The sequence below is a fragment of the Grammomys surdaster genome, unplaced genomic scaffold, assembly GCF_004785775.1.
Source record: "Grammomys surdaster isolate TR1022 unplaced genomic scaffold, NIH_TR_1.0 124903, whole genome shotgun sequence".
Lineage (NCBI taxonomy): Eukaryota > Metazoa > Chordata > Mammalia > Rodentia > Muridae > Grammomys > Grammomys surdaster.
Window position 1 is genome coordinate 7,046 of NW_021619838.1, and position 20,711 is coordinate 27,756.

Below are 20,711 nucleotides of genomic sequence, written 5' to 3' on the forward strand. Positions count from 1 at the left end.
ATGCATAGAACAAATATGCTGTCTTGGCAGAAAAACATGTGGAACAAAGTTTATCTGGTACTAGTGACTACAGGTCTGATATTTTGTGTACATGTTTTGGTATACATGTGATTTGTCTATGTTGTTTGTGGTAAAACTGATTGCTTTGTGTAGACATTTGAGAGGATGCCTGTGCACTGTGCACCATCATGCACATTCAAGTTCAGGAGCTTTAGAAGCAGCAATGTAGACGCAGGTTGAGACTCTCCTATGTTTACTGTGTGCTTTGAGTATGCATGTATTTGCTGGTGCTTAAACATGTGTGTGAACAGGTGTGCTTCCTCATAGCTCTGTGTCCACTGAGACGTATATCTGTGAACCTATAGCTCTGACTTATCTGACTATATACTCCGGGAGGGTCCAGACCTGCGTGGTCCATCCCCATTACCATAAGCAGGCAGACAGCCTGGGTGATGAACTAAGATTTTATTCACAGTACCTCCTCTGATCACATCCATAGTCTCCAACATTCCTCTTCTTAACAGCTGAACCTCTAGTTCCCTCTTTCAAGGGACTGTACCACATTTGGGCTTGGAAAACAGATAATTGATGGGAAGATGAGTAAAGGGGCTCTGAGAGACAGGCAATCTTAAATTGACAGACAAGGCTTTTGGGGACAGAGGGGTCTATGACCAGAACAAGCCCCTCCTATATATCTCAGGTCACAGCCACCAGGGTTATTTATGACTCTCCTCCCCCTCCTACAGTGGCACTCTAGTCTCAGCCTGAAGCAGAGGGCCCCAAACAGGGGGCCCGGGAGCAGCGACCAGGCCATGCCAAAGGCAGTGGGTGGGACCTCCTGAGTGGAGGAGGGGCTGTAGTGTAGGTATAGGCTGCCTGGATGATTCTAATACTAAAACTATTTCCTTCTAGCCTCTGTTCTATTCTGAGGAGTACAGAAGAAGATGTGTCCCAGGTATTCAGACTAGGATACAGGTATAGCAAGTATAATGTCCTCAAAAAAAAAAAAAGCCTGATACATGGACAGTGATCTCCATCCCTGGAAAAGAAGTAGCTGAAAGAGATGTCCTTGTCAAGTCCTGGAATGGCACAGTGGATAAAGGGAAGGGTCTTCCAGCATGGAACCTAAGCCAGGGTCTTTCTTTTCAAAAAGAGAAAAGTACTAGTGCCCCAGGTGTGACAAGACAGACATGAGGTTAGGCTGAGTGTTTTGGGCAGACCTCTACACACACACACACACACACACACACACACACACTCCACAATGGCTTTTTCAGATTTAAGTCTGTGCTTTCCAAACACACAAAAGGTCTCAAAGCCCAAACCTCTGCACACAGGTACAGATTAACATGAGAAGCTATAGGCAGGGAGAATGTCTTTGGCAGCAAGATTGAGGGTTATGTCCAGACAGTGAAAACACTTGGCCTTAATCAGAAGCCTTTACAGTCTCTCCATGTGTGCCACAACTACTCATTAATGTGATGGACTCTCACAGGCAGTAGCTATATGCTTTAGACATTGACACATCATACCTTAGACAAGACACAGGGCCATAGAGAGAGAGAAGAGGAAGGCTTATTGTCTGTCACACTTGATGTCAGGGACATGCTAGTGTCCAGGATCCAGGCAGGATAATGGAACCAAATTTGGTGAAGAAAGGAGTGGCCACCCACTTCCATCTGAGACATCAATGGATCAGATATGAAAAATAACATTATTAGGAAGAGTGCAAGGGCGGTCTAGACTCCTAGCACATTCCTCATATGAACAGAGCGTGTACAGATCTCACTCTCCAAGTCAACTTGAGAGTGGCTGATGGATAAAGCAGGCCCATTGTTGGTGAGGAAAGTAAAATTAACACATACCAGTGGGTGATGGGTCACTAGGGGAAGTGGCAGGAGGCACTGTTTCCTCTCTTCCAGGCCCTACCTTGAAAGAGGTGTTTGTACAGAGAAGCATCTCAGCTCAGCCCCCAAGACAAAGTCATAGGATGCCAGGTACATTTCAGGAGGCAGGGAAAAACAAGGGGCCACTTTCTAGTGCACCCAGAGTGACACATCAACAGATATGCCTCTCTTATAAGCCAATAACAAAGCCACAAGATCTCTCAGTTTCTCTTCATGCTTATCTTGATTCTATACAGATATGGGAAAGAAGAGTCATGCAGCTCATTTGCTTCCTTCAAGATACTAAGTAAGGTGAACACAGATGTGGGGCAGGTCCCTCTTTCCTGAATTTGGGGCTCTTGGGGGTAAAAATGTGTTGGTGTGCACACTTGTTCAGCCAACTACCACCACTGCCTACTACCACCCTGATTTTATTAGGGCCTCCTCCTCCTCCTTCATTTCGTACCCTGGAGGTAGGCATCAAAGTCTAAACAGATGTGTGTTAACCAAATGCAAAATGAGAAAAACAATCTGCAATATGTGATCAAGTGAACCAACTCCGTGAGAAATGGGTAGTGAAAGAAAACTGACAGAGAACTGCTGTTCTTATAAACAAACTCATACCCTCCACAATCCAAACACAGACCTCGCAGATGCATAGAGACACTCTGAGGGGAAAGTTCACACTCGAGGCGAAATGGGACCATCCCAGCTCCATTTCAGCGAAAGGCCACTCACCTATTCTTCAAGCTACCCCACTTTCCTTTAGGCTCACAGTTGGGGTCTTGCACTCAGCATCCACACCCTAGGGTCTCCTATCCTCCACCCCACTGAGGGAAAGCCAGGGGCTGCAGCCCTGTCCCGCGATCTCCATGCCATCAGGGTCCAGTCGGCCTTCACGCACCCCCCGCCGGAGCCCGCTCCCGATCGCCGCGCCAGGGCGGTTAAAATGGGCCAAGTTGTGGCGGCAGCCGCGGCGACGGCGGCGGCGGCGGCGGCGGCGGCGGCGGCGGCGGGTCTTCCAAGTCCTACAGTCAAGCGGTGTGCGCCGGGGCAGCTTTGGGGCGGGGAAAGGCGGGGCTGAGGCTTAGAATGCCCGGCTGGGCTATGAGCACGACTGGAGTCTGCAACTTGTCACTGCCCGGCTCAGCCCCTCTCTGAGGCAAGGACTGGCCCTAAGCGCGAGTGCAGTTGGACTTCAGATGCTCTGCAGAAACCCAAGACCCGGGAGCTGCAGCCCAAGTTCGTAAGCAGTCCCAAGAGCACCATGCCTCAGGCGGTCGAAGCCAAGCTAACCAGCTAGACAACCGTACAGCACGACGGCTGCATCAGCTGCGAGCACTGAAGCACAGTAGCTGGCCGAGAGAGTGCGTAGTCAGGCTCCATTCAGGGCTTCCCTGACCAAGACCCAACTCCAACCAAAATAAATTGAGCAACCAACAGAAAACCTCCATCTGAATGCCATGCCAGCAGTGAAAAAAGAGCTCCCGGGCCGCGAGGACCTGGCCCTGGCCCTGGCTACCTTCCACCCGACCCTGGCCACACTGCCGCTGACACCACTGCCCGCCTACTTGGCGCCACTGCCTGCTGCAGCAGCCCTTCCCTCGGCCGCTTCGCTGCCCGCCTCAGCCTCCGGCTACGAGACACTGTTGGCTCCTTCACTCTGCCCCCCGCGCGCTTACCTAAACCTGCATGAGGCCGCACCTCATCTCTACTTGCCCAGAGACCCGCTGGCCTTCCAGTACTCAGCCACCGCAGCCGCGGCCCCGGATTTCCAGCCGCTGATAGACAATGGTGAGCCGTGTATCGAGGTGGAGTGCGGTGACAATCGCGCGCTGCTCTACGTACGCAAACTCTGCCAGGGCAGCAAAGGCCCGTCTATCCGCCACAGAGGCGAGTGGCTCACACCCAACGAGTTCCAATTCGTCAGCGGCCGCGAGACGGCCAAGGACTGGAAGCGCAGCATCCGCCACAAAGGTGCGGCCGCGGTACCTGGGTTTCCCAGGTTCCTCATTCCGACACCTGGGACACCTAGCGTTAGCCCAGAGGAGACGCTGCAGTAATGGGGCTAGCGCGGGGGATAACCTTCTCCCTCCTACCTCCTACCCCCCCTCCCGCCCCACCTGTCCACCCAGCCACGCACGGGCGACTTAGTGGACACAGCAGAGGTCTCAGCCTCTGCGATCCCTTCAGCACAAGCGACAGCGCGCTGGGGTTCCGGGTTATCCACAGCAGATCCCTAGCTCGGAAGGTCCGCGAGGCCTGAAGGCAGGGGAAGTTTACCGGAATTCGCTAGAGGCGGTGGGAGGGACGCCTCTTCTCTACTGGCACTGAGCCAGCGGTTCCTGGCAGTAGTGGTGGGGCGCACTTGCGACAAGGGTGCGCTAGTGGAGTGCGCGCTACTGGAGGCTGTGTGGGCAGGTGGGGGGCAGCGGAACCTAACTACATTGGCAGTACTGCCAGTCACAGCCTGTTGGACTGTAGGTCCAAAGGTGCGATGTGGAGGCTCCTGAGCTAGATGCAGTAAGTGCTGGGGCTGGAGCCAAAAAGTTAGGGACCAAATTGCGTTCGGTTTAGGGGGTCACGCCCCCCATGAGGACTGACTCTTCCTTCAAGGAAGAGAATGGAGGAGGCCAGATTCCCTCCACAGCTCTTACCTCATCCGGGGCTCAACCCACCTAGCCCCTACTAAGCTGGGTTACCTTGAGACCAGCTTGGAGAGGCTGGAGCGCTGGGGGTGAGGGGGGAGTACTCCCTTGGTCAGGAGGGGACACTCGCTCAGAATTTGAGTTTCAGAGCCCCCGCATTTCCCAAGCAGCCGCCGCAAGGGTGGAAGAGAATTGTGTGAGAGGTTGAACAATGGTGGATGTAAGAGATTGTGAATTTTGTGTGCCATCGGGGTAGGAGATAAGTCTGGCCTTGCGACTAACTATACCTCTAAAAAGGATGCTAATCCTACCTGCACCTGGCCTCTCCCTCACGTGTTCTGCTCGGTCTCCTGGCAGGGAAAAGCCTGAAGACGCTTATGTCCAAGGGGATCCTGCAAGTGCACCCCCCGATCTGCGATTGTCCAGGCTGTAGAATATCTTCGCCCGTGGTGAGATATGGGATAAGCTGGAGCTTGTTGAGCAGAAGGGCTGGGTTTCTGCTTCAAAATTGGTGACTATGTTGTCTGGGACTCCTAACTTCAGCTCTACATACATGCTAGAGAAACCTGAGAAAAGTAAATAGGGCAGTGGGTTACATTCCACTCTCCCAGACTGTTCCTTGGAAAGGCAAGGGATCCTAGGTGCAGAAGCCCCTCCCAGGTTTGATACAGGATGAGCCTGTGTGTGTGTGTGTGTGTGTGTGTGTGTGTGTGTGTGTGTGTACAGCACAGGCATGCGTGCTGCCTATGAAACCAGAAGAGGGCATCGGATGCCTTGGAACTAGAATTACATACAGTATTAAGGAGCCATATAGATGCTTAGAAACAAAACTCTGGTCCTCTGCAAGAGTAGCAAGTATTCTTAAACACTGAGTCACCTCTCCTCAGTTCTTCTACCTGTACCCTTGGAACTGTTTCTACTTAGATCATAGGAATGGTTCATAGCCCTGTTCCTGGATCATGTCATTCAATTTAGGCTTTTGGGATTCTCTTGGCCCAGACCTGGAGTTTACCAAATCATCTGGCACATCTGGGAGTGATGCTGATTGTGGGATTGTGTTCATTCTGAGGCATGACTGACTTGCTTTGACTGTGATCTGGAGTAATTCCAGGCTTGCGTGTGAGCAACTTGTGTCTCTGGGGTGCTGAGTTGGAATCCTGCCCAGCATAGGCCTAAATGTCTGAGAGACCTGAGAAAATAGCCTGGTCAGGGGAAAATCTTTGTTGTATAGGTTCTAGTGAGTTGAAGTTGGGAACTGGTTAGAGATTCTCACCAAAGGTAGACAACGTATTGATATGAGGAACAAGAGAGATTAGGGATCAAGCAACATGTCATCATGCAATAAGGGTTTGAGGGATTCATTTGAAAAAGAGGTTACCTCAAGAGAGGGACTCAGTTAAAGAACCTGGGGGGAAGGCAATTAGGGTCTTTGTGCTGAACTAGGGCTGTACCTGGCTTTACCCAGCATCCCTTCTGCAGGGTCAGAACGAGACAGAGATGCCCTAGTAGGACCCAATTGACTACCTAAGTTTGTTTCATTTGGTCTAGTGGTGGGGTATCCTCATGGGTTCCTCGTGGGGCCTGAGGGGTATGCTGGAAACCACAAAGTCATACGTGTGGAGCAGGTGAAAAGGATCGGCATGCCTACCCCACCAGATAGCCTCAGGCTATCACATATACTAGATTCACACAACATGTAGGTTGAATACAGACATCATCAGTTGCTGGGACCAAATCTCTCCACTGCTGCACTCTGCAGATAGCTGGTGCAAGAGAGGGGTCCTCACTAGGCTTATAGGGCTGTTTTCTGTTTGGGTTGGAGGAACCATGCTACTTATAAACCAATGCCTGTTGAGCAACCACCTAAGACTGGGAAATAAGTAGCCAGGTCCCTCCCTCACTTCAAGTGGGAAATCAATGAGCCTACTACTTATCTAGGGCCCCCAATCCCTGCCATGTATAGGAGACAAATCCCACCTGAGGCTACCCTTCTTAGAAAAACCTTCCCACCTTTCTCACACTTCAGCTCATTCCCTTACCACACAATCAGGACCACACATACATATCAGTATCACAGATATTCCAGTATTGAATACAGTGTGCACATAAATCAGAGTCCCTGAACAATGGCACTGTATGAAAAGGATCAGATCAAAAAAAAGAAAAAAGAAAAGGATCAGATCTTAGTTAGGAGCCAAGGTTTCAGCTCTGTTAAGTAGTAGGGTTGGCTAACATTTCCAGTATATAAGGAAAGCTATGTCCTTGGGTAATATCAGGATGGTCATCTGGATCCTTGGTACCATTTTTCATGGGTCATCCCCAAAGTACCACCCAAGATCAACCCCTCATATCCTTAGAGTATGGAGGGGGCAGGTAGGTAAGTTCTTGTGCCCAACTGTGTACCATGGGGCTGAGGCTGGCAATAACCAACTGGCTCTAGCTCTTTTTCAAGTGGCAGTCTGATGGTCCTTGAGTCTCTCTTCCCATTGTATGGAAAGCAGAAAGAAATGTTTCTTTTTCTTATTGAAAGACAAGCAAGAGTTCATAGAAATGATTTCCCAAGCCTGTGGGATAACAGATGCCTGGGACACAAGCCTGATATAGTGTCTGTAGGATGAAGCCCAACCATTATAGAATGGCTTATAGAGTCTGTAGGATGAAGCCCAGGAATTATGGAATGGTTTCTCCCACTGCAGCCTTACCTTCACTTTGCTATTCCTAGAAAAGTGGAGGACAAATACCAGATAGATCTTAAACAGAGCCATAGAAATAACACTCTTGTCCTGAGACCAATCCCCAGGCCATAAGAATTCACACCACTAACTTTGTACTACAGGGTCCATATCACCTACTCTGGAAAGTGTCCCAGTGCAGGCCCTAGAAGATTCCTGAGTGAAGATGAGGCAGAGACTCAAAGACTCCCAGAGCCCAAAGTGGGACACTGTTCAGCCAGACAAGCCATTTATCTGGAAGTGATAACCATTCAGTGTCTGAAGAGGCACCTCTGTATTGGAGGACATGACTAATGGTAGCAGCCCAAATGAGTACTGGATGACTTACGGACAGGATTCTCCTTTCTCCTTCCTCTAAAGGAAGATTAAGATTTCCTGAGCTCATGAGTGTGATGAGGACAAGGATGTCAGAGGAGACCTTGGAGACTGAAAAAGGAGATGGAATTGGATATGTTTTTGTTGTTGTTGTTGGTGGTGGTGGTGGTGTTTTGTTTTGGGTGTTTTGTTTTATTTTGTTTTGTTTTTTGAGTCAGGGTTTTTCTGTGTAGCCCTGGCTGTTGTGGAACTCACCCTGTAGACCAGTCTGGCCTTGAACTCAGAAATCTACCTGCCTCTACTTCCCAAGTGCTAGGATTAAAAGCGTGCACCACTACCACCCAGCAGAATCGGATATTCTTAAGATTTGTACCACTCAGAGCCAGTGGCGTGTTATTAAATAAGAAAAGGCCTTCCTACATACTAAAAAATAACCAGTGATTTCCTTCTTTCTCCTGAGAGCAGAAAGACTTTAAGATACAGGATGAATGGAGAAAGTCCTGGGCCTGAAGCTAGAGCACTCTAGTATGCTGCTCTGTACAGTGCTCACCTGCTACATGTACTGACCTGAGTACATGCCTATGTACGGAGGCCCAGCACAAGAACCCACAGCTCTACACACTTAGACCATGGTTACAAGGGAAAGAAAAAAAAGTCTTATGAAAATCTGTGTCAATCAGGATAAATGGGACAAATGGTCTGGCCTCCTCTTCACGTGTCCTATAAACACTAGGCCTGCAGTTTGCAAGGGACCAGCAGTTCAGGAAGACACCAATTCCTCTAAGTCCCAGGCATAGGCTTCAGATTGTCCCTAAGGTGGGCTCTGTATAGCACTAACAAAATGGAAAAAGAAAAGGAATATTGATTGTAGCTGGAAGGCAGAGCACTTGCCTAGCATGCCCAATATCTCAGAAACAGGGGCTGGGGGTGGGAATGACTGCTCATTGATGGTTTTGTTTGTCAACATTGACAATGGAGAGAGAGAATGGAACTAGAACCTTGCATCATGCTGCAGACAAATCCCAGCAGACTCCAGAACCCGTGAAGGGAACTGGGTTAAGAGGCATCCTCTAGAATGTGAAAGGTGGAATTTACCATGTATGATGAGCCATCACTCCGGTTGAGGCTACAGAGAACTGGATGGGAGCATGTGGGTCCCACACTACCATCCTTGTGAGCTGTTCTACAGCAATGGGGCTTCTGCACTTTGGCCCAAGTCTTGGAGGCTGAGGGCATGGCCTAATCTAACTTAACCTCCTCTTCCCACCTTCTCAGAACCGTGGACGACTGGCTGACAAGAGAACAGTCACTTTGCCCCCTACACATGCCCTAAAGAAAGAAAGAACACCCAGTTTCTCAGCCAGTGATGGTGATAGTGATGGAAGTGGCCCAGCCTGTGGGCAGCAGCTGAGCCTGAAGCAAGAGGATGATCCATATATCCATATCATGAAGAGAAGGTACTTGATCCATGGCCAGGGCAGGAGGCTACTGTAGGGGGTGGGGCATCAAGGGTCTGCAAACACTGTGAGGGGCAAGTTCAGGCAGAAACCTTTCTTGACATATCATCCAGGCACTTTGTGTCTGTGCAAAGGTCACTTTTCAGGTTATGGTTGGTGGCAGTAGGGCCTAGGTGTGGATGCTCCAAGTCTGCCTCAGGTGGCTGCTCTGAGGTTTCTCCTTGTGGTCACACAATGGGTGAAGCAGTTCTAACAACTAGATTCAGTACAGTAAGTACAATGCAGAGGAAGACCAAGGCTACTTTGAGTGCCCAGTGTGAAGTGAGGTCAGGACTGTTGTCCTCATTCATTTCTGATAAAACCAGAAGCTGACTCTAGCCTGGCCAGTGGGAGCTGCAGCACATTTAACTTGGCATAGCACACTGCCCTAACCACTGGTCCAGCAGCTAGAACCAGATTCATGTACACCCTTCTGTCCAGGTGTATTTCTAGAGCCCTGCTGACCCTCTGTTTCCCCCTTTTAGAGTCCACACCCACTGGGATGTGAATATTTCCTTCAGAGAAACATCCTGCAGGTAGGAGTCCAAGTTTGTGAAACATCTACTCACACATCGCAGGCAACAGAGAGTTTTATTGCTTTGCTTCCCCTTGGGCCTGCTTATTAGTTCTACACTGCCTGCCTTTTCTCCCTCCTCTGCCTATGGTCCCCTTTCTTATTCATTATCTTAGCTAATATGAGCCAATGTGACCTGAGTATCCATCAAGTTTTCTATATCTTTTTGCACAAACTGGAAGGAGGGCAAAAGGATCCTACCTATGATGGAACTGTACATTATATCCACCTGCTCAAAGACAGAGGCTGTAATATTCTTGGATATCCCTCCCAGAGATGGGCCAGGAGATGAGAATGGTGGTGTATGAGTGGTATCCTGAAGGACGTATGAGAATTCACTGGGGCAAAGGGTGTGTGCAAAGCTGTGTTAGAATGGAGGAAGAGGCAGTGATGGTACACTCAGAAGGCAGATGCAGGTAGAACACTGTGAGTTTGAGGACAGTCTGGGCTACAGAGTGGGTTCAAGGACAGCCAAGACTGCACAGAGAGACCCTGTCTAAAACAAAGGAATGAAGGAAGAAAGGGAGAGAGGGAAGGAGAGAGGGAGGGAGGGAGAGAGGGAGGGAGGGAGGGAGAGAGGGAGGGAGAAGATACAAGCCACAGGTCTGGCCAGGTGGAGGCTAAAGATCTGGGCCTTGAATGCTGGACATGTTGGGTTTTGTCATCAAGAAAGAAGGCACAGAAAGCTCTCCACCAAGGAAGTATGGAGTCCCTGCCTATCAAGTCAGGTGTTTTCTTGGGACTACATGGATTCATGATATGGAAGCATGGTGGAGGCTGCAAATGCAGGATGTAGCAAAGAGATGAAAATGAAGTCACCAGGTAAGGAAGCTGAGTGTTGAAAAGATCCAGTCAGTCTCCCAGTTCTTGAGGGAGAAGTCTGTAAGCATGCTCAGCTGTAGCTTCTGCATAGTAGGGTCTAGTCGTATTCCAGGGTCTCCAGAGGAATACATCAGGAAAAGTCCATCAGGAAGAGACTAGCTTCCTCTGATCAAAACCATATTTGAGGTGTCTTGGCTTCTTGTCAAATGTGTTATTATTTGTGTGATTGACAACACCTGCATCCTGGGGTTGAATTAACATAAAAACATCTTTAAACTTATTTCCACCTCATTTTGGAGTTGCAAGCTCAACTGATCATTCTTTTTTTTTTTTTTTAAAGATTTATTTATTATATATGAATACACTGTAGCTGTCTTCAGACACACCAGAAGAGGGCATCAGATCTCATTACAGATGGTTGTGAGCCACCATGTGGTTGCTGGGATTTGAACTCAGGACCTCTGGAAGTGCAGTCAGTGCTCTTAACCACTGAGCCATCTCTCCAGCCCTCAACTGATCATTCTTAATGTACCATTATGAACACTGATGACATTTCATGAGCCTTTTACTTTACATGGTATATGATAAATTTGTTAGCAAGGGCAGTAGAGAAGCTGGTGGCTGTGCTTCTACATGAGCAGTTCTTACCTCCTATGGCCCTGCCCACATTCACCAGGCTTTAGTGAGGATGTGCCCACAAAGGTTTGTCAGTGTCAACAGCTGCAGTCTGGTACCCCTCAAGAAGCCCTTAGTCCTAAGAGCCAGAATTATAACAAAATAAGGGGAAGAAAATAGCAGACCAAGGGAAACTGACACCCTTCAGCTTACTTACTGGTGGATCTAGTGTCTAGAAAGGAAGGTCTGCTGGTGGCCAAGACCAGCTAGCTGCTTTGTGCTACCTCCACCTGACTTTGTTCTGCCTTGTTGGCCTGCCTACTCTTTCTCCTGTCTATGAATCTGTCTGTCTCTGAGTGTCTGATCCACATGTCCATCTGTCTTTGGACCTCTGATAAACCCTGCAGTGAAACTGCCTGCCTGCTTGGATCAGGTAGATAGCCCTAACTTCCCCTCCTGTCTGTAAAGCCTTGGAAATATAGCCTCTGGCACCTCAGTTTCCTAAACTGACAGATAAGGGAACAAGTCTGGATTTCAAGATAACACCAAAGGAACAGGGTGGAGACCTCAGAAGGCATGATAAACCAATCTTTTTCTCTTTCTGGCTTTTCCATGACCATCATCTCTTCATCCATGCCTCAGCCTCCTGAGATAGTCAGGGCTTAGTCCATATAACATATGGTAGGGTGCAGTGGGATGCAGAGGGAGCATTGTAGCCTCAAGAACCCAATACCATGATGCTAAGGGCATAATTAATGCATCTTCAGACATATATATGTGGAATTTTTCAGAGCTATATAAAATCAGCATAATCGTTTTCAATGAATGACCAAGCTATAGGAACAGGTTTTCAGAACTGAGTCACCATTGGGCCCATAGAACAAACTACCAAGGCAGAATGAGAGATGGATGCCCCAAGTTCAAGTCCTGTTTGACCAGGTATCACATGGAATCATGTTATCCAGTGCTTAGTGACTCTGATGTCACTAGGCTTTTCCAGATACGGGTCCAGGTAGGAGACCTCACTTTTTTTCTGTGGGCCAGGCTGCGTTCACAGAGAACAGACTTTCTGCCCCCCTCCCTGGAGAAACTGCTTCACCTCCTAACCAGAAAGAAATTCCCATCAGAGCCACTCTGAAGCTACTGCAGCCTGTGCCTAGTTAGCCCACAACTCCCTCATGCTGAGATAGCATTTCTCTCTGACACCCCGACACTGATGAGGATGCAGGGGATGAGTCTCATGCCAATTAATCCTATAAAGTACTTATACCCCCACCTGCCCTCTGGGCCTGTAGTGCTGGGGTGGGGAGAACACCACATCTGGGCATCCAGGCTGGGCCCCACTGGGGTATCTGCTGATGAAACTTATCTGCTTAGATGCCAGTCCTGGATTAGCCCAGCTCCAGTCACCCTGGAGGGGCTGGAAGCTATTTAATGAGGTTTAGAGTTGATTCCCAGGTCACTTCGTAGACACTCTGCCAGAATCCAAGGCTGCTCTGTCACAGGTGGGCCACGGAGGGCATGTGCTGAGTGCTGGGCACCACTGTTCCTGCCCTGGCTTTGGTTTCCTGTTTCTCCTTTCGCTACTGATGTGGGTGTGCTTTCAGAACTTCAGGGTAAGGTATTCCCCATTTATACATCCTCTCCTCTATGGGGCTCTGTGGATGAGGATTCAGCTGGCTCAGCAAGGAGAAACACAGGAAAAAAAAAAAAAAGAGTTAAATGCTGTTATACCAAGCCAAAAGTGCCTGACTAAAAGTCTTGAACCCACCCATGGATGGTGTGTCACCTAGGCCTTCTAGCATTCTGCTAATGAGCATGAGTCTTGGTAGCTAAAGAGCTCTGGTCAGAACCTCAGTATCCTTATTTTAAAGTACTAAGAACTAGGAAATACTTGCCATGTTCTTGCTGTCAGAACTGGCAGTATGTTTGGCAGCTTACCTTCTCTACAGGCTGCCCTCAAAGGCAGGGCAGGGCATACTTTTCTCTACAAAGAATAGCTGGAGGGACTGCCTTAGAACTGCAATTGGGTCTAAGTGCCAGGTCCTGGCTTCCTTTTGGTCTGTTTAGTAGGCATTCACACGTGCTCTGTCACATGTGCTCTGTCAGAGCTGTGCACCTGGCTTTGGATACTGTCCATGAGTCATGCACCTTCATGCTGACTATGTGCTAAACTCCCAACCCATGAGGCAGCTCATGGCTTGGCCTGTCTTGCTCTGCTGCAGCCAGGACAACAACCTCCCCACCCTTATATCCAGTGTACATCGAAGCCGATGCCTCGTTATGCCTGAGCATCCAAGACACTGTGACTTCCAGAGAGGCAACGTGGAAATTGGCCTTGGACCTGGAGGTGAGATATTAAGGGTGAAGTGGGACTATGGTGCCACAGCTATCCTGACTAAAGAGAGCCTACTGTCGTCCCCAAGTCTCTGATCAGCAGCTCTGGGCCCTGAGCACTTTGGCTGGCAGCCAGAGGCCAGCAGAGGAGGGGGGAGGTGTGAGGCTGCCTTTCCCCTGGGGCTACATGTGGTGGTAATTGTGTTAATCCCAGCCAGCCAGGCAGACAGGGCTGCAACAGAGGCTGCTCCTAGGCTTTTGCTAGAGTGGGTTTAGAGTGACTGAGATCTACCACCCTTTCCTCAAAAGGACAGATATCATGTAAGCCTCTCCTAGGCTCAGAACTGCCCACTGCAGAACGGCTCATGTAGCAAAAGCAAGTTCTGCCTCCCTGGGGTCCTGAACCCGAGCAAAGTGTATACATTACGGCCCCCAGGACTACCGAGGAAGCCACAGGAGTTCGGAAAGAGAGAGGCAACCTGGAGAGATCAGGGCACTCCAGGGAAAAACAGGCCATAAGGCTTCAGGGCAAACCTGAGTTTCAGGGGCCCTGAGGGACCTTTCTGTCCTAGATGGGATGTTTCTGGTAGTGGCTGCAGTGTTTAGAAAGGCTGGGTGGGTGTGGTCCATCAGAGTGGACATCCTTATCAAAGCTCCATGTGCTTAAAGGCTTTGTGGGCTGGTAGGTGACTGCTTCTGGAACAGTTAAGGACCTGATGGAGGCCCAGCCTGATGGAAGCAGCTGAGCAAGCAGCTGATAAAATCTAATTGCCCCATTGATTGGGTAGAGCCAAGGGAGTCTGTAATGATTGAGATATTCTGAGCTCACAGGCCCTCCCCCTGTACTTGCTCATGTGCTCCTTGGGTGCACAAGTATATATGTGTGTGTACTTCCTCCCATAGTCATGATGATGCTTGTTGTGGTGTCTGTGTACCGCGTGCGTGTGCACGCACGCGCTCGTGTACACACACACACACACACGCACACGCACACACGCACAGGTTTCTTTGTGATGTTTAGTCATCTATCTGGCTACTCTGCCCTTTGCACTCCATGCAGAGGTTCATACTATGCATAACTATGGGAGTGTGTATTGTACACAGGTTTCACATATGCATTCTTTTAAGGTCTTGTCCCTACTTCCTAAGGGTTTTCTTTCAGTCCTTGTAGGTGTTCATTCCTCCACTGTACTACTGCTCCCTGGACCAGAGAGAACTATAGGGCTTGCCACAGATTTTATAATTTTGTGCATCTTCCTATTACACATCAGGCAGTTACAGTGACTGCCTAATGTTAGCAGCACCTTGGTGTTCTGGGAGTGAATGTGGCTTCATTAAGTCTGCCACAGTACTGAGTCTTATTTGAGGTGATTCCATGATCTTCTCCACCAGACTGTTACCCGAACTCCAAGAATAGAAAGATTCTGTCTCCCCCTCTCTCTCCCTCCCTCTCCCTCTCCTTTGGGGGTAGCCATTTTTTTTTAAGTGGGCACAGACTGCTGTGAAAAGAGCCCTTGCCTAATCCTTAAGGGGATCTGTGGGTTGGGACAAGGACAACAGGCACAGAGTGAATGCGACCAGGACACACAGACCTAAGGGACCCTCCTTCCTGTCTAGATCAGCTGCTGCCCCTTCTGCCCACTGGTCTCTGATACACTATTGATGGCCCCAAGTGAAGCCAGATACCCATCATCTGTCTGCTGGATCCATCTGCCTTGAGATATTATGGGTGGAACTCTTGTCCAGACAGTAGGTGCTGTCTCTTTCTCTGGGGCAGAGGCTAAGATGGCCTGCTAGACTAAACAGCAGTGAGGTAGTTGAGATCAATAAGTTATTAGCACCATTCTGTCAGCCATAATGTGGAGATTGATCAGCGTTTTTGCTGCCACACTTCCCCAATCTGATAAAAAAAAAAAAAAAAGACAGATTAAGGAATTTTTTAAAAATGGAATCCAGTTCTGGTGATGGTACTACCAGCTTTGGGGGAGGGTGGGCATACATGGAGAAGCAGCCCTTACTATGCATTATAGAGATATTTGAATAATCCATGGAATTGTTCCTCCACACTCCCCTAGCTGGTGAGGATAAGGAGGGCAGAGACAGGACCTTACCTTGAAGCCATGATGGTATGGGCTGTTCAGCAAAGGCCCTAAACCTCAGGGCAGGAGCTCAAGAGGAAGCTGGGCAGCAGTGTTTAGGCCAGTCTGGAATTGGGTCAATTAATGCCTGAGGTTTGGTATGTGGGGGTATGATCTCTGGGGTATTGTAAGCAGAGGCTGGGCCTGGCCTCATAAAAGCATAGCACAGATAGGCTGTGCACTATGGGGTGAGTTTGCTTAGGAGTCCCATCACGAGCTCAGAACCTGGATATGCAGGCAGACAAATACCACCAAGGAGAGAGACAAGGACTTCCTTTCTGAGTCACAAGTGTAGCAGAAAAGTTACTTGGGGAAGAACTTGAGCTTCTGGTGGCAGGGCTGTGAAGATCCAGAATGAAGTAGGTTGGGATTTTGAAGTATGCTTTCTGGACTAGCCTCCCCAACACCTGCACAGTGGCCAACCCTATCCTAGGAGGCAAAGACAGGCCACTCAGTTCCCCCAAGGAGAGGCTAGGGAAGCACATGAACTTACAGGAGACTGTCTGGTGAAACACTGATGTGGAATTCTCATTATTTCTATTTCCATGCCCCAAGGCCAGCATCAGGATTGCTTTGTGCCTTTACTATACTCCGCATCTACCTGTCATAGTGCTCTCTAGCCTGGGACACCAGATTAGACAAAGTTTTAACTGCCAAGGAGAACATAGTGGTGGTTGGTATTCCAAACTGAGCAAAGACAGAGATGGCCTCTCCAAGCCATGAGGCACTGGATGGGGTTCACTCTATCCTCTACAGGTGACCTATTGGGCAAGAGGCTGAGCTGCCCCTACATTACCAGTGACTGTTCTTCAGAGAAGAAGGCCCGAAACAAGGCCCCCCAAGGTGAAAGCCCAACTTGGGAAAGGGAGGCATGTCATGGGAAAGGGGGGGAGCAATGAGTTCATGTCTTGTAGGGCTCCCCAGACCTTGGGTGGATACCATAAGAGAGGAGGCCTTGACTTTCCCCTTGTCCTCTGTCCAACAGAGACGTTGCTGCTTCCAGACCTGGAGTCTACAATGGCCCCTGAGGACCACTACCATCAGCTCATGTCAGCTCTGAATGAGGCTGGTCCCTTTGAGGAAACCCAACGACTCTACCACTTGGGTATCCCCAGCCACGGTATGTGCCACTTCCACCCCCAGCACTCCAAATGTGCCAACTGTTACCTTTCCATACTGTGTACTAAGCTTACCCCAAGAAAGGATCTGGATGTTTGGAGGTCAACACCAAGACCAGTATTGGATACATAGAAGGGCTTCCAGATAGTGATACAGCCTAACTGTCTCACTATTCTCAGTCCTCTACTGTTCATCCCTGAGGAGAGCCCAGGTGAGGGTGGGACAGAATTTATTCACCTGTTCTTTGTTGAAGAGATGTTCAACATCTGGCCTATGCTAGGTTATCTTCACTCCCAGAGCAGTCAGTGCAATACCATGAATCTGTGGTCATGTCGATATTCTGCCAAGACTTTACAGGCTTTTGTTGTTGTCATATGGGGAGGAGGGCATGGCAGAAATAGGAACCTGTGTCACAGCAGGGATGTGACTACTAGTTGCCCCAGGTTGCTTGAGGGAAGGCAAGCCTTGAGGCACTATCCTTGCTACCTAGGAATTGAGGAACACCCCGTGCAGCTACAGCACTGGGGAAATCTTGTCTTTTCTGGCAGAAGTGGCTGGGGACTCGGGGAAGGGAATAGGATTTCTGATTCTTGCAGAAGTCACTGTCCCCTAGGGCAGCTCAGGCACCAAGAGCCTGAATAATTCACTAAATGTTAATAATTTAAAAATCTTTCTTTTTAATTGCTTACCCAGCTCTGCTGGCCTGTGCAGGAGACTGTCCAAGCAAGCTAGTTGTCAATCACCATTGCATAGAGCACAACTGGGATGGACTGGGCTTATTAGGTTCTGGGGTTTGGCTTCAAGCCCTAGCTAGAACCACCTCCCTTTTTCAGTTACTAATATATAAACAGGCAGCAGCAAAGTGATAGAAAAGTAGAGCTTAAGCTAGGGGAACTAAAGGGGCTAGGAGCCTCCTCTCTTCCTAAATGCAAAGGGGGCACATATCACAACCATGTTGGACTGTGACAGTGTGTTATTGCTAGTTAATGGTATCTGCTATTATAACCATGTATGCTATGAGTTGCTTTATGGGGGTGACAAGTCCATCCTTTTCTTGCCTCCTGTCTAGAAATGAGTTACCTGGGCAGCCTTCTGTTTGAGGTCCCCTTCTAATCCATGGACTCTTGTCCCACTCACCTACTTGCAACAGCCCTATGCTCTTACACCTCTGACCTTGTGAAGGTTCAAATCAAATTAGCACCAATACTCTGTATGTTGGAGCCTTTTTTCCCCAGCTCATTTTGGTTACCAGCTTATTTATATTCTTTTCCAAGTTCACTTGCCTGGCTGCACCCTGTAAGTCCTATTGCAAACTGCCTTCCCTGCTGATCCTCCTCCAGCCTGTGACACAAAACTGGGCTTAGGACATGTGAGAGTCTCCTCCTCCCATTCTGTTCTTACCTTCACTGGGCCAATGCCCTGCTCACTAAGAAAGGGGGAAAATCCTAGGGGAGCTTATCTGGGTCACTGCTATCACCTCCCTTCCCAGATCTGTTAAGGGTACGGCAGGAAATGGCAACTGCAACACTGAGGGGTCCCAGTAGCTTGGAAGTACACCTGCCCTCATCTACAGCAGGCCATCGACGGAAGCAAGGCCTAGTTCAGCACCGGGAGGGAACAGTTCCAGCTGCTACCACATCCTTCTCTGAAAGGTACTAAGATGGTGTTTCAGCAAGGCCCCATATTCTGTGCTTGTTACTTGAGACCAATCCTTTCTTTCTCTTGAGTCCTCTATCACATATATGGATACTACATTTACCATGTTCAAGGTCCACTATGGGAAACTCCTAAAACCACCTGTGCTGAGCAAAGACCCAAGAAAATATTTTTTGGGGGGGAGGGGGGAATATGCAGGAATGCCCACCCCTGGCAGGAATGCCAAGAGCCATTACAATTTTCTTGTTGAACAACTCTACTATCCCAGCCTAGTAGAAGTGCCCTGAGAGGGTGTTCCCAAAACCCATCTCCACCCAACCTAAAAGAGGAGACTTCCACCCCTAGACCAAGCAGAGAGGGGCCATCCAGAAGCCCCTCTAACTGGCGATCTGAATTCTTGCTTTGGCTGCGAGGCTAAGCACTCCAAGGGAATATAAATAAAAGTTAAAAATATCTCTCTGGGTTCCCTGAGGGACAAGCCTGACTACATAGGGGTTGATGTCAAAGGTATCCCCTCTCCAGGAAAAAGACATCGGGATGGGTATGGCCCTCATGCCTCATTGGACAACGACAGGGGGACCAGAGCCATTACAAGGTCCCCTTCAATTACTGGAGGTCAGGCCTCTGTCCCTGCCTTCACAAGATTAGAATCACCACAGCCCTTCTATACTTAGAGAAGACATGCTCCAGTGTCATCCCCTTCCCCTCGTCCTGCCTTTTTGTGTTTATAACCCCTGTGTGAATAAGTAAAAATTACAATTTGAAAAAAAAATAAATTGATTAATTAAAAAAAAAAAAAGAAAGAAGTGCCCTGAGAGAGCAGTGGCCCTCCCCTCACAGGTGGTGGTATACTAAGGCAAGGAATAAGCCACTTACCGTCTGGAATTCCCACCAGCCAGAGGATTCAGTTAAGGACATACACCCCCTCCACCCCAACCCTGCTGTAGCTCCACAGAGACATCAGAGATGTTCACAGTATAAACTGTCTCCATAGCAGACTAGTTAACCCAAGGAAAGCATTGGGTAGGGGCCCCAGGTTTCCCAGACACACCCTATCCCCAACCTGCCACAGACTGCAGCATCTGCCACATCTACGAATTGTAGCTAATTGCCCTGTCCTGTGCCCCTCCCCTCACTGCTCAGGATGACAGGAATCCCTCACACCAGTAATTACCGATGCAATGTGGCCCACAGGGTCATCGCCTCTGTGCTGACAGGGAGATGAATTGGCGCTGCCTGCTTGGACGGGCGTGTGTGTTTGTGTACAAGCCGAAGCCATAACCAGCAAATCAACAACCACGCAAGGGGTCAGCAATTAGAAGGGTCAGCAGGGGTGTACCCAGAGGCAATCACAGGAAAGAGGGGGTGTGTACAGATGGAACCAGGCATATGCTCACTATTCTGCCGTCCACAGGGAGCTGTCACAGCCACCCCCTTTGCTGTCACCCCAGAACGCCCCCCACATCACAATGGGCTCCCATCTCCGGCCTCCTTTTTTGGGGATGCCCACAGCTCTGTGTCAGACCCCAGGTGAGAAAGCTGGGTATGTAAGCCCTTTGTATCCCTATAAGGCTCTCTCTAGGTGCAGAAGGTAGATAAAGGTAGTGCAGAGCATCCAGCTTCAACAGCCTTTTTCTTCTATTCCAGGTTACAGCTTCCTACCCTCTGCCCAGGCTGAGATGCTAGCTCGGCAGCAGGAGCTTCTACGGAAGCAGAGCTTGGCTCGGTAAGCACCTGGAAGACCAGTGGGAGTACTTTTAAGTACGCCCAGGCTGACTCCCACCATCTGTCCTTTTGGTCCAGGCTGGAGATGTCTGAGTTGCTTAGGCAGAAAGAACTGGGCAGTGCTCACCGGCCACAGCTACTGGCGTCAGAGGTGGCCTTGCATCTCCCTGAGGGTCCTGACGAACTCCAGCGACGTGGCTCCATGCTGGTTTTGAAACACAGCTCAGCACCACTACTGGCCCTGCCACCCCAGGGACCCCCAGGCCCAGGACCCCCTATCCCAGCCAAGGAATCTGCCCGAAGCCGGTCCCAAAAGGGGAGTCTTGGTGCTGCCTCAGCCCAGCCCAGCGAACCTAAGGAGACAACAGGGGCTGGCCTCTGGGCTCAAGATGTCTCTGAGGAGCCATCCAAGGACTCAGATGGAGAGGACCCTGAGATAGCAGCTGCCAGGGAAGGGGCCTCTACTCCCAGCCAAGTCCCAACAGGAGGGACCAGAGCAGAAGGAAAGGGGCCTCGATCAGAGTCCACACTGCCCCCTCCACTGCCCCTGGGATTCCCCTGTGGAGCAGTCAGCCCCTACTTCCACACAGGTGGGCAACCCTAGCCACCCACTGATAGGGGGTGTTCCATGGGGAGAAAAATCCTTTG

The 20,711-nt window shown here is 49.5% G+C and overlaps 1 protein-coding gene across 2 annotated transcripts in view; it reads left to right on the forward strand.

The window, feature by feature from the left end:
* Positions 1-3,762: 3,762 nt before the first annotated feature.
* Positions 3,763-20,711, forward strand: part of Samd11 (sterile alpha motif domain containing 11) — an 18,233-nt gene continuing 1,284 nt past the window's right edge. Inside the window, exons 1-11 of one of the 2 annotated variants that reach the window (XM_028784863.1) lie at positions 3,763-3,863; positions 4,892-4,983; positions 8,857-9,038; positions 9,563-9,613; positions 13,314-13,438; positions 16,320-16,406; positions 16,549-16,683; positions 18,172-18,334; positions 19,753-19,868; positions 19,986-20,064; positions 20,142-20,653. In XM_028784863.1, coding sequence (XP_028640696.1) covers positions 4,912-4,983; positions 8,857-9,038; positions 9,563-9,613; positions 13,314-13,438; positions 16,320-16,406; positions 16,549-16,683; positions 18,172-18,334; positions 19,753-19,868; positions 19,986-20,064; positions 20,142-20,653 — 1,522 coding nt within the window. In that variant the 5' untranslated portion in view covers positions 3,763-3,863; positions 4,892-4,911. Of the gene's footprint in view, positions 3,864-4,891; positions 4,984-8,856; positions 9,039-9,562; positions 9,614-12,471; positions 12,594-13,313; positions 13,439-16,319; positions 16,407-16,548; positions 16,684-18,171; positions 18,335-19,752; positions 19,869-19,985; positions 20,065-20,141; positions 20,654-20,711 lie in introns of those variants that run through there. The other variant, XM_028784865.1, reaches the window with a different exon arrangement.